General features: G+C 32.7%; 1 protein-coding gene across 1 annotated transcript; it reads left to right on the top strand.

The window, feature by feature from the left end:
* The first annotated feature begins 13850 nt into the window (after window positions 1-13850).
* On the top strand, window positions 13851-18653 carry LOC129307927 (polygalacturonase At1g48100-like). The gene is made up of 7 exons (XM_054948883.1): window positions 13851-13944; window positions 15840-16245; window positions 16344-16511; window positions 16689-16733; window positions 16829-17036; window positions 17142-17223; window positions 17828-18653. The coding sequence occupies exons 2-7, from the start codon at window positions 15856-15858 to the stop codon at window positions 18333-18335; spliced, it is 1401 nt and encodes a 466-aa protein (XP_054804858.1). The 5' UTR covers window positions 13851-13944; window positions 15840-15855; the 3' UTR covers window positions 18336-18653.
* Window positions 18654-18669: the final 16 nt, after the last annotated feature.

The raw sequence follows: 18669 nt of genomic DNA, 5'->3' as shown, positions 1-18669 counted from the left end.
TTTATCTTTTGAATTGACTCTTTAATTAATTATAGTGACAATTATTCCTAAAGTGTTTTAAGATTCTCCCGAATTATTAGTCCCTTTTTAATTAGCATTGAATTCATTTCCACAATACCCAAGCAACTAATTAAACCGTAAAGTTATAGTTTAAGTTGCCACAAATTTCTATAATTATCCCTAACCAAGTTATTTATATTTATTTTTCTAAATTTATATTCTCTCTTTACCTCCCAATCCATCAAGATTACACATATATATGATAAAATGGTGGTCAATCATTAAATCAACATGAAGAACAAGAGAAATAAATAATTAAAAAACAAAAAATATTTATAAATATAAATACAAAGGGTCAAAACAAAGAAAATAAAAAATTAGCTCCCCAATTGAACTACATTCTTACCCCAATTAGGTAATTTGAAAACACATAATAAAATCAAATAACGCCGTTCTAAAATTTTTACTAATAAAAACAATCATAGAGAAAATTAAGAAGTAAAAAAAAAATAATTATGATTTATAGAACTCCTCAACGATCTCACTTTCAGCCTTCAAAATACTTTTACAAGCTCCAAATATTATAGAGAAAATTCTTGAAATATTCAATAAGTGATTGAATGATTTTTCTCTTAATGGAGGGAGATCTATAGTTAAAATGAATGTTTATTTTCTTTTTTTCTTAATCAATGTGAAATTTTAATATATATATATATATATATATATATGTCCTTGACATTTTCCTCATAAAGTCCTCTTTCAAAATGCGTGATTGCCCCTCCCTTCACACCACATACATGTGATATTGTGCTTCCTTGAAAATACGTGAGATTTTGTAGCACTGTTCCTTCTCTCTCTCCATGGGTGCATATATATTATTTTCTTTTCATTTATTTACTTTATTTAATCTATTATTTTCCTGCAAAATATAAAAAAATATTAATAGATTTTGTCTCAAAATTTTTTTTTATCTTATAATTAAGTGATGAAAGAAAAATTATATAAATATTAATTAAATAGATATGGAAACTTAATAAATATAACTAAATCCAAACTAAAATCTATATTTATTTAATTATTAAATATGCACTTATCAACCTGCCTTCTTTGTCATTTTGATTGGAATTATTGTTTACAATTCCCAACGTGCAAGTGAATCATGATCTTGTGGCAGTCCAAAACTCCAAGTATTGTGGTCAGGTTCCATTGTTTTTTTATCCAAGAAATTGGGGAGTTCGTTTTTTTTTTTAAAAAAAAAGGCTTTATGTTTTCCATGAGTGATGCGCAAGTATATGGGACATGATCTTGTTTTGAAATGACAACCTCATTCTGTTTTGCAAAATTCTTAACGAAAATTTTCTCTGCAATTTTAGCCAATAATGTTGATACAGCACGTGAGGTCCTTGATACAAGCTTATAACCTGGAAGATTATGCGCTAAAGGTGCGAAATTCATATAGCTGGTAGAGAAATAATTCTGGAATGATGAGTTTCACACTTTGAAATAATGTGTATTGTCTGGTAAAATCAATTTCGAAGCGTCAAATTTTGAGGAAAGGATAACTGATTTTGCAATTTTGTTAGTCAAGACAGATTTCTAAAATTAATAGTGAGAAGTAAATTACTAAATTCAGCTAGCTAGAAATGTTCACCTAAAATACAGTTCTGTGAAGATATTGGACATGCTAACATCTCATATGCCAAGTCTTCATGACCAATTAAAACATTCCCTAGGCAGCACTTCTATTTTTTACTGGCAAGTCTATATGAGTTATACTTCTTTTCTTTCCTTTTTTTTATTGCTTTTCATATTATGTATAATTTCGGCTTGTGACTTTTTGTACCAAGGGCTCATTTGTTTCAGCTTATTTAATGAAAAAATCACTTAATTTTGAGAAAAAATATATTTTATGAGTTTTTATTATATTTATTTAAACTTTTAAAAATAATCAGAATTAGAAAAAAAGAAATTTTTTTATTATTTTTAGAAGCTATCTTGAGTGGCTTTTAAAAATAATCCAATACAATAAATGAGAGATAATGTTTTAAAAATGTGAGATACGTATAAAAATTTTAAAATAATTAAACAATAAATTATTTTTATAAAACAAACATAAAGGAAAATATCATAAAATTTAAAAATAAATAATAAATAATTATTTTTATTATTATAACTAAATATAAAATAAAGTCTGCTTTTTATAAAAATGTCTGCAAAATAATTCTTTTTTATAAAATCTCTAAACTATATGATAATCACTTATTTTTTAATTTTAAACAAATTATCTTAAATGAAACCAGTGTAGGTTGTTTCATGCAACACAAAATGGGCATTATGGAAGAGTAAGTGTCACTCTTTTCCTTTAAATTGATGTGATGTCACATCACCAAAAGTACAAATGAACTTTAGGTATCAGGTCTCAAAAATGAAAATAAACTACTAAAAATCATGTCAATCATCAAACAGGTCAAAATATTAATTTAATGATTAATAGTTAAAATTGTAGTTGAATTAATCATGAATAAAGCATTTCATCAAAACAGTTGAGACGTTAATTCAATGGTTTACTATTTTAACTGATCTAGTTGACCCTGTTTTAAATATTGTAAGGAAAAAAACTTCTTGAGGGTCCTTAAGAACTAGTGAATTCCTTTCTTTTCGATTTTGCATGATGGTTGATTGTCGGCATTTTTGTTTTCCACACCACAGTGATCCCATTTTGATGCTGCCAACTTGCCAAACTTGCCCTTTCCCATATGTAGAGAAATTCGAGTTTGATTGGAAAAAGAGAAAGACTAGTGAGAAAGTAGGTTGATTTTAAAAGATAAATGTGAAACTAACTATATACTTTATGAAAAGTTATGACCTTTTAATAGATGCTAATTCACAAATGGTAGAGAATCGAAGAGTGGTTATAGAGGTGGATAGTGATAAGGTGCTCTTTCAAGCAATCATAAACCATTGTTTGCTTTTGGATCAGACTTGGAATCATTTCAAGGGATGAAAGAAATAAGGCTTTTAAAAATGATGGTGGACTTCCAAAAACGGGTTATAAAAACATTGTCCTCTCTTTTGAATGTCTTGGCTATCGCCATCGAGCCTGAAGGATAATATGTTGATAGTCAATTATCCTGTGTTCAACTATATATATATCTATTAATAATCTTATGTGAATAAACAAATTCAACTAAAATTTATTCACTTTTTAAATTTTATATAACTTAAAATTAGGAAATAAGGTCTTAGTAATTCAAGCAATAATTAGATATATGTTTTCATACATGACATATGATCTGAAATGATTTATATATATTTAAATGTGTAAGCAACTGCAAATTACTATTAAGTGAATTGTGAAACTATCCTAAACATTGTCTAATTATAGCTTGATCTCACATTAACCCTAACAAATCTTGCCATGTTTGTTGTTGGGTTAAAAGGCAAAAATATTCAAGAACTTTCTCTTGAAAGGTGTTTGGTATCCTAAATTTTTGTTTAGAGTAATTTTGCCCTGAGACTTTAAAAAAGGATACAATTTTGCCCCATCGTTAACATTAACTGATATTTGACCGTTAAACTTTTGCTTTTGACTAGATGCTTACATATGTCATTATTTAAAGCATTCGTCTATCATTCTAGTCTCTCTCTCCTTTCATGGCTCTTCTTCTCCCAAGGAAAACCTCTCTTCTTCTTTGACTTCCCTTTTCCCCTCTCTCTCTCACTTCATTGCCTTCATTCTCCCTAACCTCAAACACTCTCCCCCCATCACCCTCCAACATTACTTGCCTTTTCTTGGAACCTTCCATGCCCCACACTGTTTACTTTAAAGCAAACTCTGTTTCTTTATGTTGTAGATATCAATTGCTTGTACCAACTTGTTCTCAAGATGAAATGTGGAATGAAGGAGCATTGCCATTGTTCAAAGTAGTTCTAGTTCTAGTTAATAGTTTATGAGCTGAAATCTAGAATGAAGGAGCATTGGCTGAGTAGAAATGACTCGTTGGCCTATAATAATCTCTATAAACACTTTACTCTCTTTTTCTTTCTTAACCAAATACTAAATACTAGGGATTGAGGCTCGCTAATTCTAACTTTTCCATTATCTTTAAATCAGACTGAGATGTGTACAAATGTGTGGTTAAATTGAATCTTTCAACTGTGGCCTTTCACTCTTAATTCTATTAAGCGGTAATGACGATTCTCAATATGTTGTGGCTTTTTGCAATTTTTAGTGAGTCATGGCCGTCTTTAAGATCACTCTTTTGCTTCTTGTTTTTGGCACCGTTGTTGCTGCATGTTCCATGTAATACCTCTAATATTTAAACACATAATTAGCACAAAATTAACCTTAAAGTAAAGCTTTCATGATAATGCCAACTAATTCAATTAGTAATACAAGATATTATGGAAAGAAAATGATTAACCTTGGCTATAAAAAAACTCAAAACACTAGGTAAGGAAAACTCTGTAGAGATGAAATCTCATGAATCATTTAATCTCAAAATCAAGTTCAATAGATTATTTAACCATTATAAATTAGAGTAAAAAATGTTTGGGAAGCATGAAAATTAATTAGAGTTGAAAACAAGTCAAAATAGGTAAAAATGACCATTTTCGCTTAATAAGAGTATTTAGGTATGGTTAGAGCATATCAAGTTACAACCAATAATTCTAGTAAAGTTTTGGCTGCAACCAAATGGTCTTGGCCACTCTTTTAGCCTAGCCAATGATCTATAAGCCGCGGGCAAAATTTCATGACAGCAACTAATGCTAGCTTCCAGTTATGAACTTCTGACGCACATAACTTTTGACTCGAATCTCTGATTGAGGTGATTCAGGTGTCCACATATCAACAATTTTATAATATAACTAATGATTTTAGTTTCATATTAGTCCAATATCATGTGAAGAATTTAGACACCCAGAACCACAATCTCATATTTTTACTTCTAAACCATCAATCAAGTATATAAATATCAAACCATAAGTCATTAGCCCACACAAGGGCTTCAACCACACTTAATAAATCCTAATATACTTGTCTAAATAGTCACAAATATCAAATAACTTCTAATAGAAGAATTAACTACTCAACCCCTATAAGACACATAATGAGGGGGTGGAAATGTAATTCTTTGCATTGAAGCTAAATAATCACTCAAAACATGTAAAGTTCATTCAACTTATCAAAATATACTTGATCAAACTATCTTAGCACACTATTATAGTTAGATTAGGGGTTGGGATTCTACTATGCCCAAGACAATCCAAAAATGCCTAAAATCAAAGTTTAAGGTTACAATTGTAAGTGAACTTCAAATAAATATAAGTTAGTATGAAAAACCCTAGTGTTAGTAAAATAATATCAATTACACATAAATTAACTAGAGACTTTACAAGATAAGCTCTAGTTCTTTAGCGTTGATGCCTCCCCCTTTTCTTTAGTCTTATCATCTCCTGTAATGATATTAACAAACAAGAATGAGATTAAACAATTCCAATAATTAAGAAATTAAATTAAAGCATATTAAAGTGTGGCGCATATAAATGAATAGGCAATTTATATCATATAGGTCAATTACACAATAATCACATTATAACACATGATATTATGCCACATGATCAATGCAACCATCTTATATCTCTTCTTATATCTTATGACTGAACCCATGAGCTAACAACTCATATAGGTCTAGTCCCTTTAACTAGATTAGCCTCGTTCTCTAATTGTGAGAGGTCACCCGGCTAAAGGTTTTCATACTCACTCTTGGACCATAGGTTCCACTTACTTGAATTTTAAGGTGTCATAAGTGCTTGACCCACACCGTCTAATCGAGGATCAGTGATACTGTGTCATGCCAGACCTATGCCACACTCGTAGGTTGTTAGCAATACTAAACACATATAGTAATGAAATATGCCAACCATGTAAGGTCTCCCTAATGAAACCATGTTTAACTCTAAATCATGGTAATCTAAGGTTTAACCCTCAAAGGATTACCAAATTGTAAAGTTTTATAAAGGGAATTTCTCAAATTCTTTTAAAGCAATCCTAATTTTAGCAATTTAAATCTCAAACATTATTTAAAAAGTTTGTATCATAGTTTTGAAAGTAAAGTAGAAGCTAGAAAATCAATTGAGACCCAAAATAATGAGTTTTAAAATTCAAAAACAGATTTGGTGCAGAAAATGACACGTGCGCTGTAGCTTATCTTCTCTGTGTTATGCGCTGCAGTATGAGGCGCCATGCATCGCGGTGCAATGCACGAATTTGACAGCATCAGTTCTGTCATTTGACAGCATAAGGAGTGAACTTCCGACGCGTACCAAATCTTCTTTCGATGTTCGATTGAGGTAGTTTCGGTATCTAAATGGAGCTTTCTCTTAGTTCTAGCCAATGGCACCAGTTTCACACTCAAACTCATTTTTTAATAAAAAGTTAGACACCAAAATTCCATTTGACCACTTTTTTTCACAAAATTTCACAAATGGGTGTCCCAACTCAACCATTCATGCTAATAACTCACACCAACCATCCGACCATACTTAATAAACTCTAACAGACTCATGCGACGCACTACACACAATAAAAAATACTTATATTATAAAATCACTACTCAACCCTGATTTTTACAAAATATTTAAGGGGAGAAATTGTTGCACAAAATCATCAATTTCATCCCAAATCTTTTAAAATACATATGTTTTTACTTGCACAAATATTTTAACCCTATCCACGGGTTTACAACCAAAACTCACTAACCCAGGGTACAAGATATACTAGTTATACACAAGATCATACAAGTAATGCATAAATCATGTCAAATGATCCTAGTTGGCAATTACATCAACAGATACATACGAAAGTAATAACAAGAGGCATACAAAGGATTACTCTGCAAACCTAGGCCTTTATGTGCTTTTCTCAATTCGAATCTAATGAGTTAGGTCTTAAAAATATTGAGAATTGAGGGGTAAGTACAATCACTTAGTAACTAAGTTTCACCTAACCCATACAGTTTCATATCAATTGTAAATAGATGCAATTAAGCAAATAAGCGCAAATAACACATAATACTCGATCATGGTTCACAAAACTAACAACTATGTGACCGAGCTTGTCAAAAAGTACTTTATCATGTTATTTTGCAAAACATAACATGGGGTTATAAAAATAATAACCACATGCCCTCAACACATATCGGACCACAAAACTAACAACATGTAGCTGAACTTATATGCATGATCATATGCCAACCTTATATCCTCCTATTATCTCTGACACGAAACCGGTAGCTATCACATAACTACATCTTTCACGGACTAACCTAGCCTTTTACTTATGAGGAGTTACCGTGTCAGGGTGAACTCACTCATATAATATGATTTCTCCCAATACTGATAATCATGGGATGTCGTACCCTTAATCTAGCCTCCTCATGAATTGATGAGGATTAGTTAGGTTTAAGTTCCTTGTAGAACTAGTAGGATAGTCCCAAATCAACCATAGAACAAGGGCTACCTCTCAATTTCAATGGTCAGTGCTAAGGCAAGTTCTTGATTTTAATGGTCACTGCTAGTACCACGTGGATTTCAACCAATCTACTCCTCTCTCTAGGCAAACTCCCACAAATAATCATGTTATGCACATTTATCACATATTATACATTTTCAAAGATTAATTCATGGTCAATAATTTCATGTAACCATATTCAATTACTTCACATAATCAACACATAATACATCACAATTCTCCACCCATAATAATAAATCACAATCAATTTCGTAAAACTCAAAGGATGGCATAATTAAGGTTTTCTTTCTAAAAATCATTTCGCAAATCAAACCTATTACCAAAATGCATCCTAAATTAAAATCATAAATCATATTTCATAAATATAATTACCATTCAACTATAAGGATTAAGTTTCTCCCAATTACCTTAAACCTTTGAGAGGTCAAATGTTTACCCCTCACCATACCAACTTTCTAAAGCTTCAACATGCTTGAATGGTGCCAAAAGATTCACACTACAATCATAAGCAAGAATATCATTACAATCTCACTCTGAATGAAATATCAATATGGATTCCATCTTTTCTCTATTCTACCAATCCCATAAATCTCTACCCATTCATACTTAATGGGCTCTTTAAGTTCCATCAATACACATTATCACTAATAACACTTCAAACCATCATTAATGTATATAAACCCTTACCAACTACCATATTTATATTAATTTTTGGATATTAAATGCTCTCTTGGACCAATCACTTTTAAAATTATCAATGTGGTGTTTTGATACTTTAAACAACTCTTATTATACTCATTTTAACTAATGAAATTGGACCTATACTCCTATAAACTGAAAATCCATCTTTCTACTCAAACCCTACCATAAGTCATCATAAATGCAGGAGAGAAAGGAAGAATAAGGCACCATAAACTTACCTTAGGTGTTTGGAAGTTTTAAAACATCAACATTAGAAGCTATTGTCGTGCCCTAGGAAAGCCTAAGTCGAGCTCTTCATTTTCCTCTCCTCCTCTTCTTCTATTTTTGCATGCAGAACGTATATGATTTATCATTTTTTGCCTATGCGACGCGATGCATGGTACGAAGGAGTCTATTACTTTCAAATTTGTCTTTGTGCGCCACGAGGGATTGACCACATGCCGCGGCATGTGGCACAAAGGAGAATTCTTCACTTTTTATTCTTCTTTCCTTGCCTGGGTGACTTGCCATTGATTCAAAACCACTTCTAAGGCTGAAATCACCATAAATACATCAAATTAAGCCCCTTTAGCCATACACCTCATTAACTTACTAATTAACCTCATTAGGTTAATAAACCAAGATTATATTTTCCCAGATGTTGCAAACTACTATGCGCAAACTCAGTGGAGGCCAAACCATGTGGATTTACCATTCTAATCTTCTGCTACTTTAAGATGAACTCTTATCCCTCATAATGATGTATGTTCAGTCAACATGCGCAAATATATACTTATACATACCTCAACAGCTCAACACATTCATAAATAAAACTTACAGGTTATCACATAGCCATAAAGCATATTTATCACTATTAGGCACGTTTATCACATAACATTAACTTAAAGCCAACATATTAACCAACATGTTCGTATTACCTATCTCAAGCCAGTGATAACTTAGCATGACTTACAGTTGCAAACATTATGATATATAGTAATTAAAATTTTTGATTACCTTAACTCTTGGTTTACCAATCAGGAGTACTCGTGAATATTAAATGGAGCCTCCAATAAGCTCAATAGTATCAATAATGATTAATCTACAATCAAATACATCAATAGTCATGAATGACTAATTATCCTTAATTAACTTTAATCAATGCCTAAACTCAAAAATCCTATCGTGATTATCTACTTAAAACTAAATTTATTTTTAGGTTTCATTAGTTTACTTAGATTCTCATTAGTCTAATCAACACCACTAATAACTCATAACCTTCTTAACTCAACTAATTAGCTTTAGGATTTATTTCAAACCCAACTTTCAAATCTTAAAGCATCAATAACATCTTAACTTAAATGTTAGACACTTAAATAAACACTCATTAATCACATTGAAGTCATAATTTTAGGTAAACTCATAACCCATTTTTGGATTCCTAAATAATTACCCAAAAATTATGAGGAAAATGCACAAGAAAGGAAGAGAAGAGGTTATAAGTATTTACTAAGGTAATTAGAAGCTCCAAATAAATTTAATTGGATGCCCACAACAAATACTAGTAGAGCCTTCTTCGTTTACTTTCGAACTCCCACTCAAAACTCTATTTTTTTGAGTTGAAATGCAAATTTGAAGGCTTAAAAATTAATTTTTGGCTGTGGCCAAGGCTCTCAAAAGATCCATCTAACTAGGCCCAATATCACTTAGGGTCTAATTCTAAACCCTAATTAGGATCCGATATACCTATTAGCTATTCACACATTACTTTTTAATTCAAGTTAACTCTTAGTTGTCTAATTTATCCTTAATTACCCAGTTATCCTTAAGCTATTTTTTTTATGTTACAATTCACTTCTAGGCCAATCAAAAAATGTTTCTTAGTTGAAATGAGATTGATGCATTTTCGTTGAATTTGTTGGGTGTGCTAATTTATTGATTTCCTATTTTTATTTGTGAGTTCCTTTTCTAGCAATGGTTTTGCCCCTCCTTCCCTAAGTTGAACTAAAATTTAATATCTATCCTTGAAATGGAGGGTTATGGGTGAAGAAGAAGAAAAGAAAGAGGAAGTAGTATAGTGTCTACACCAACAAAGAAGAAGAATGATACATGGGGAGAGAGGAGGGGGAGGGGGAAGGGGAGAAGAATAGCCTCTCAAAATATCACACACGTAAAGTGTTAGTCAAAAGCATAGATTTAACGATCAAATGTTAGTCCAAGTTAACGGTGGGGTAAAGTTGTACCCTTTTAAAAGTTCTTAGGGCAAAATTATTCTAAAAAAAACTAGGATATCAAGCATCACTCATGAAAAAGTTCTAAACATTTTTGCCTTTTGTTTAGAAAGTGTCTTTTTCTTCAAAAGCTCCGTTATTTTACTTCTCTTAGCTTTGTCTCAAACATGGAGCTGAAAACACATTTAAAATTTAAAAATTGCAATCTAAACAGGCACATTGTTCATGACTATTAACTGCTTGTTTTCACAAGACATTATAATTGATTTTTGGGCAAAAATAATCAATTTTTTTTTAAAAAAATACCTAAACAGCAAAAAAAGTTGATGGTTGATTATTAAGTCAAAATCACGTTTTGAAATAAGCTCTAAGAGATTTTATATATTCAATTTTACTATTAAATAATATATTTTAATTTTTAAATAAAGTTTAAAAAATTTAATAATATTAAATACAACTTTATCAATAATTTAATTTTAAAAAGCAATGTCCTTTATGGTAATTTGCATACTAAAATCAATTTTAGTATTCAAACAAATTGTGCCATAACATAATTAATTATAATTAAAATTAATCATATTAATCAATCATGCCTAATTAAAATCCAAACGAGCTCTAAATTCTTACCACATACAATTACGTTCTACAGGACGGAGAGATTAACTATATAATCAATTGATGTCTAGATGAAATAATAATCACTTGCAAGTTGAAACCAATTATAATGTTAACCAATTCAAGCTAAGGTTAGGTGGAATCAAGTTGAAATTATGTCACAATTTTTTTCTTTCTTGACATTTGCTTTTTATTAGAGACAATTCTAATGTTCTATGACATGGAAACCTTTACATTTATGTTTTTCCCCCTTTTAATAAGCTCTCATTAGATGCTTGAATAACATGCCAACGCATATAATGAATTGCTTATAATATTCATCATTCCTATGATATCTTACAAGAGACTTGCTATCATAGAAAATAACTAAATTAAAAGCTTAAGTGAGTTAAGTTTTGGAGATTTAACAAAATCAGTATATGCCTCTAAACTTTAAGAATGTTTACATAAATACTTCTAGATTACCTATCAGCAAAATTTTTATATTAGTAATGAAATTTAAACCCATAATCTTATAAGTTATGAGCCAAATATTTATAGACCAAATTTTATTGGTCAGAAAATACATTTTAATGTTAAGTTACTTAAGCATGTTAATGTGGCTTGAGAAAGCGATGTAAGCTGCCCAATGTCATCGGCCTTTATGAATGGGCCGGGTAAACTGCCTGTGAACTTGGAACATCAAGCAGTGTTTATTGCCCCAAGTGGCTGGTGTCGTTATTTTTTTATATTTTATCAAAATCAGCCTCCAATATTTACGGGGAGCCGGTGGCCGGTCGGGGGGGGGGGGGAACAAAGATCATAAGCTTAAAATATTGGGTTCATTTGCAGCCTTTTAGGATTCACAACCCTATCAATAAAGCCATTTATGAAATAATTATTAATTATTAATTCTGTTGGCCAACCACATAATGTATAATATTTTACCTTTTAATCCCATTGCATGTATATTATACACAGCCCGTGAGTGTGACCACACACAAAAAAACACCATCTCGTGAATTATTCCCGACATATACGTGTCCCTTCTTCGTCCCGTCATCCGTCTGAACTCAAACTCACAGTGCGTAAGTAGCTCTCTTGGATTTTCAACCTAATTAATAGGGCTGCGCATGTGAGTATTGGTAATGTTGCGTTTGAACTTTAACACGCACGGTCTCTCTGAATCCAACGTATTTAAAAGAATTATACATTCACATGCACCATTTTGAGCACATGATTAAGAGATTTAACATAAGTTTGAAAAATAAAACCACACTAATTTTTTATATAAAGGAAAATGGCATTTAAAGTCCTCTCAAGAAATTTATCACAACAATGACTAATCAGTTTTACATAGGACATTTTCTAAAAAATATGTATATGTTACTGTAAAAACTTGAATCTTGACTTGTATTTTTGTTAGGATTTCTTTAAAAACTTAACAAGGTTAAGCTATTAACAACAACATATATTTATTTTTATAAGATAATATTTGATGTAAAATTGATGAGCCCTTATTGTGATAAGTTACCTTGAAAGGTCCTTGAATGCCATTCTTAAAAAAAAAAAAAAGCTCTTAAAGGTTTAGGCTCATGCTATATCCAAAATCATTAAATTAGTGTATTGACTATTTCAATAAAATATTTTATTTATGACTTATCCAACTACGATTTAATTACAATTTTGACTATTCCTTCCGTTAAAAAATATAAGATATTTTTTGAAAGATTAGATGTTCATAAATGTAAATTACTTTTAGTATTTGAAGATGTCATTATTATCTTTTTTTTAAAGTGTATCCATAATAAATAAATAACTTTATATTTATTTTAAAGTAAAATACTTTATTAAATAAGGTAAATATTAAAAGATAATGTTTATTTATAAATAAGCAATTATTTTATCAAGGTGTAAGATTTAATTAAAAATGTCTTATATTTTTAAATAAAAAAATATTAATTATTGAACCATTTGTCTTAAATGATTGAATAATTAGTTCACTTTTAGTACTGATCCTCTTACATGTAAAGTTTTTTTTTATTTAATAAATAATTCTTTTGTTCAAAAATTTAAGACATTTTTTGAGAAGTTAAATATTAAAAAATGTAAGATATTTTTAATTTTTTGAGGTGTAATCATTATATTTTTTTTAAAAGTGTCCTTGTTGATAATAACTTTATATTTATTGTAGGGTGCTTAATAAAGATAAATATAAAAAGATAAGATTAGTTAAAAAATAGGTAACTATTTTATTAAAAAGTAAAATTCAATTAAAAATATTTTATATTTTTAAATTGAGAGAATAAAAATTTAGACAAATTAAGTTCTAAGAATTTATTAAGATCCACGCATGCTTTAATGTTTATAAAAATGCTTATAAATCACACTCGTCTTTATATTACTAGTAAGATTTGAACCGATATGATGTGACCTTGTAAGTGATTGATGAAATCTTTATTAATTAATTAAATTAACATTGGGTGATCTCTCTCACATGTAAAGCTAACGTGAGGAACAAAATTCCCTGGCGTAAGCCATGATGGCCATACTGGAACCACAATGGAAGAAAAGAACCACTATCCTGGCGCGTGAAGCAAGCCAATCCGACGTGTCGTTCATGGGAGCCACAAACACACCGATGTCACCCCTGAACATGAGATCACGAAAAGTGAAAAGCCACCAGAGATGTCGCCCGTGAGAGTCCCCACGTGACAGGTAGGACAAAACGCTCACGCACTCCCGTCGTCTACAGTTTCCATTTTCCTCGTCTATAAGTGCCTCCTCTCCCCCCACCCATTATTCAACCACACAATTAACGCAACTTACTACGTCCGTTGTTCTTTCACGCAATCACAAAGACAAGTTCGATCGGCGCATCAGATCGCTGAGATATTTCACCAGGTGAGTCGCTGGCCAGTTGATGACCTGATGATGATCCCATTGTTTCATATATGATAACATGTATAATTTTAGTTCGTCAAAATAATTGTGATTACTCATGCATGTGGATTGAGGCTATTTTTGTTTTGTTTTGTTTATTTCTTGAAACAATTATAAAAAAGGATTGGTGACCCGTGAATGAACAATTCTGCTGTCGTGGACCTAATAGTGCGGCCTAGTTTTATGGCCATACATGGAGGTTCTGGCTACCCAACAACAAAGAGTCACGAGATTGATTCTTCTCTCTCACACACCATCACCACATTCACTCTTAAATTGACACTTCTGTTCTTTATTCCCTGCCCAGTCTTCCCGATCCCCGCTTTTTCCCAAAATATTGCTCAATACCATTTTTTTATCTTCTCTCTTCACTTCGTGTGCTCATCATGCTTTATTTTATATAATCATCAGTATTAGAAACGTACGTATTAACATTTAACAATTCACATAAATGATTGGATATGATTTTGTTGATACACACACACGGCTTCTATTTCTTCCCCTCCCCCTTATAAGCTAAAATTAGATGTTTAGCTTCTTCTGCTGAGATTAGTCTTTCCCTTTCAAAAAAAAAAAAAGTGTCGAAAATATTTTGGCTGCATATTGGGAAAGAACACTGTTATTCAGTGTATTTGGTAGTATATGTATTCGTCTACATGCATATAGGTTTCTAAAGACATAAAAAGAAAGCTCATCTGATCTTTCCACGTCGTCATATATTAACTAGCGGCCACGATGCTACATAAATAAATATATCATCGTGTAAAATACTGATAATTTTTATGAAATTTATTAGTAAAATAACATAAAATAAACGAGCATGCACATGGATTTGTCACCCAATATGTTGACTCTGTAAAAATCAATACTCCATAAAGAATACAATACTGATACCAAATTTAATCGGGTGCAACCCACTCAGCTCCTCACTCTTCAGTACACTTTCTGAACTAGATGATGTAAAAACACATATATTATCATGGATCAGTACTTTGCAGAGCCATACTTTTACATTATACATAAATTTAATTATATGAAATTTATAAACATTTGACATAACATATACTAGCATGCCTTTTTTTTTTTCCCCGACCCATATTCTCTTAACTTTTCAATTATTCTAAAGGATGCTGACTACTATTGATCATTCAGGGGCATGCAACATAATGAACTCTTCAATACACTTTTTGAACTAGAAGCTATAAAGAATTAGAGTTAAACTAAATCCTCGGGCTGGGTTTGCTGTGTTTTGTAGAGGGTTTGAATTGAGTTATATTTTTATAATCTATAAATTAAATAAAACGGCTTCTTATAAAATCAATACCATATAGAGATTTATATACATATGAATTGCAGCTTTAACACGATATTCTAGAAAACTAGGGCCTCACAATAGCCGAACATTTCTTAGCCAACAGATTACCTGAAAAACAGAAATTCATGTAATGTAGGGACATAGAAGAGGGGCTCGAGATGCCACGGGCCACAACAAAACCATTGATCAGTTTATAAGGAAGAAACTTAACAGAGAAAAATTTAAAGCAAAACTCTTTTTTTTTTTTCCTGGAAAAAAACTTCGAAGATCATTAGAACAAGAAACCCTTCCAAAAAGTCGCACCAGAACCTCCAAAAGTTTCCTCCAGATGCCCACACTTCTAGCCAACCAGGGTTTGACACGTGTCATCCTGTGCTCTGGAAACAGCTCTTGAGCCCATCTCTAAGTCTTGAATCATAAATACGAACCTCTGCTTCAGGATGAAATGAAACTTGCTAGTTAGACCATAATAGGTCCATCGTCATTATTCTTCCTCCTTGTTTAGTTTTCACCATTTTTCTCTCACACTTCAAATTTACAGAGTATATCTCCTCTTCATGGACCTCGTTCGCGCATTTCTTTTGCTCTGCATTACTATGATTCTGTTCACACAAAATTGGAGAAATGCAGAAGGAAGATACCACCACCACCACCCAAAGAAGCAGAAAAGCCCTGTTCATAATTTTTCACCTCCTTCCAAGTCTCCTAGTGTTCCTTCTAAACCACATCCAGATAATCCAGGGCATTCCGCTTCTGGCTCTGTTTTCGACGTAACATCCTTCGGGGCTGTCGGAGATGGCGCCGCCGATGACACCGCCGCGTTCATGGCAGCGTGGAAAGCAGCCTGTGCAGTAGATTCAGGGGTGGTTCTAGCTCCTGAAAATCACCGTTTCAAAATCACTTCCACTATCTTTTCAGGTCCCTGTCAGCCTGGACTTGTGTTTCAAGTAAGTTTTGTAACTTCAATTGAACACTTCATCTCCTCAAAACATCATTTGTCTGGAAACTTTGATAAGAAGAAGACTAATGTGCGAAATGTGAACAGGTGGATGGAGTGCTTATGCCTCCAGAGGGACCAGATTCATGGCCAGAAAAGGATAGTCGCAACCAATGGCTTGTGTTTTACAAGCTTGATCAAATGACTTTCAGTGGGACTGGAATTATAGAAGGCAATGGACAACAGTGGTGGGAGCTTCCTTGCAAACCTCACAGGGTAATCTCATCATTTTATCATATCAGTAACGCATTGATCCCTCCTTTAGTATTTATGGTGGGCACAATTTAATTTCTTGAAACGTGTAATCCGTGCCCTTCCCGATGAATTCTGTATTCAATTGATGTTGAAATGAAATTGAAACTCTACTTAAAAAAAAAAAAATGGAACTTTCAGGGTCCCAATGGGAAAACGCTGCCAGGACCATGTCAGAGCCCAACAGTGAGTAAACTTCTCAGCTGAATCATTGATTATGAGCCTTTTCTCAGCAAAGTTTCTGATTTGTTCTTTTCTTTTTGTTTTTGGACTTTTCATAGATGATAAGGTTCTTCATGAGCTCGAACTTGGCGGTGACTGGTCTAAGAATTCAAAACAGCCCTCAGTTCCACATGAAGTTCGATGGCTGCCAAGGAGTTGTGATTGATAAGCTGTCAATCTCTTCGCCTAAGCTCAGCCCCAACACCGACGGAATCCACATAGAGAACTGCAACACAGTGCAAATATCCAACTCCATGATTAGCAACGGTACACACAAAACAACAAAGTTTCAATCACCACATTTGCCTGTTTAGTCCCGTGTTTCTGTTCATATTCGGACGTGCGGTTTAAAAAAATATGATGACTTGGCAGGTGATGATTGCATTTCAATTGGACCTGGGTGCTCAAATGTGAATATAGAGGGTGTCACTTGTGGTCCTAGCCACGGGATTAGGTACCTCTAATTCCCTCTTTTTATCCACAAGAGAGTGAAATCTTAATTTTAACTTTAAACATATCAAAGCACATACCCAAGAAAAAACAAATCCTGTTTCTTAATGATTACTGTCAAATTCAAGCAAATATTAATTTTCAAAGGAAGAAGATGAATGACAACAATAAATTTGTCATGAATCCCATGTCAAGATAAGTAGGATTTATAAACTTTACCCTACATGTGAGCTTCCCAGTGCGGGCCTCATGAAAATGAAAGTGAAAGTTACTTTCAATTTGTGTAAAGACTATGATCAATGTTTAAAGACGAGTGTTACTTTTCTTTCCTCTACCTGTGACGACCAATCACTTCAACAGTTGGAATGGTCCATATCATATCATATCAGGCAGCATCTTTAATTTTGTAGGACGTTAGAGCAATCAGAAATAAAGAACCAGAACAGACAGACAAAACCAAACCTAAAAAGACACATCCCCATGACTCCTTTTTTTCCTTCAGTTGTTTCGTGTTCTATTATATAGGCATGAAAGGAGCAAAATGCAAACTAAGAGGTTATAGAATCTGTCTCTGGTACATAACCATGTTTTATTATTATTATGTGCAGTATCGGAAGCCTGGGAGTGCACAATTCGCAGGCATGTGTGACGAACCTAACAGTTCGAAACTCCGTCATAAGGGAGTCAGACAATGGGCTTCGAATCAAGACGTGGCAGGGAGGGATGGGCTCGGTGACTGGGCTGAGGTTCGAGAACATTCAAATGGACAACGTCCTAAACTGCATCATCATAGATCAATACTACTGCCTGTCCAAGGAATGCCGGAACCAGACGTCGGCGGTGCACGTAAACGAAGTGTCGTACAGAAGCATAAAGGGCACGTACGACGTGCGTACCCCTCCGATCCACTTCGCTTGCAGCGACACCATCGCATGCACCAACATAACAATGGCGGAGGTTGAGCTGTTGCCGTACGAAGGGCAGCTTCTGGACGACCCGTTTTGCTGGAATGCGTATGGGACTCAAGAGACTCTGACCATACCTCCACTTAATTGCTTAAGAGAAGGCGAGCCTGCCACTGTAGGAGAGCTCTCTGCATATGAATGCAGCAGTTAAAAAAAAGATTAATTAATGATTAATAGATTATATATAGAAAAAATTGATTGATGATTGTGGCTTTTTATAATTTGTCTCTAGGATTCATCCCTCTCTGGGTTATTAATCCCTTGTTGTGTGATGACAAGAATTATTGGCTTGGGTCCAGCTTGTTAGACCAACACATTGTCATAGGAATAGATTGGTTGGATATGTACATTATATAAACTAGCGTTCACTCCCCGTGCGGGAAGCTTAAAAACTATAAATTCTAAATACATGTATTAGTAATTAAATCAATAGACCATTGAATCAACCAAATATATTTTACAGTAACAATTCCATTAGGTTAGCA

This window comes from Prosopis cineraria, unplaced genomic scaffold (genome assembly GCF_029017545.1).
Source record: "Prosopis cineraria cultivar Desert tree isolate PC_DT_omini unplaced genomic scaffold, ASM2901754v1 PC4, whole genome shotgun sequence".
NCBI lineage: Eukaryota > Viridiplantae > Streptophyta > Magnoliopsida > Fabales > Fabaceae > Prosopis > Prosopis cineraria.
The sequence above is the reverse complement of the archived record's forward strand: the minus strand, read 5'-3'. Positions and strand labels throughout refer to the sequence as shown.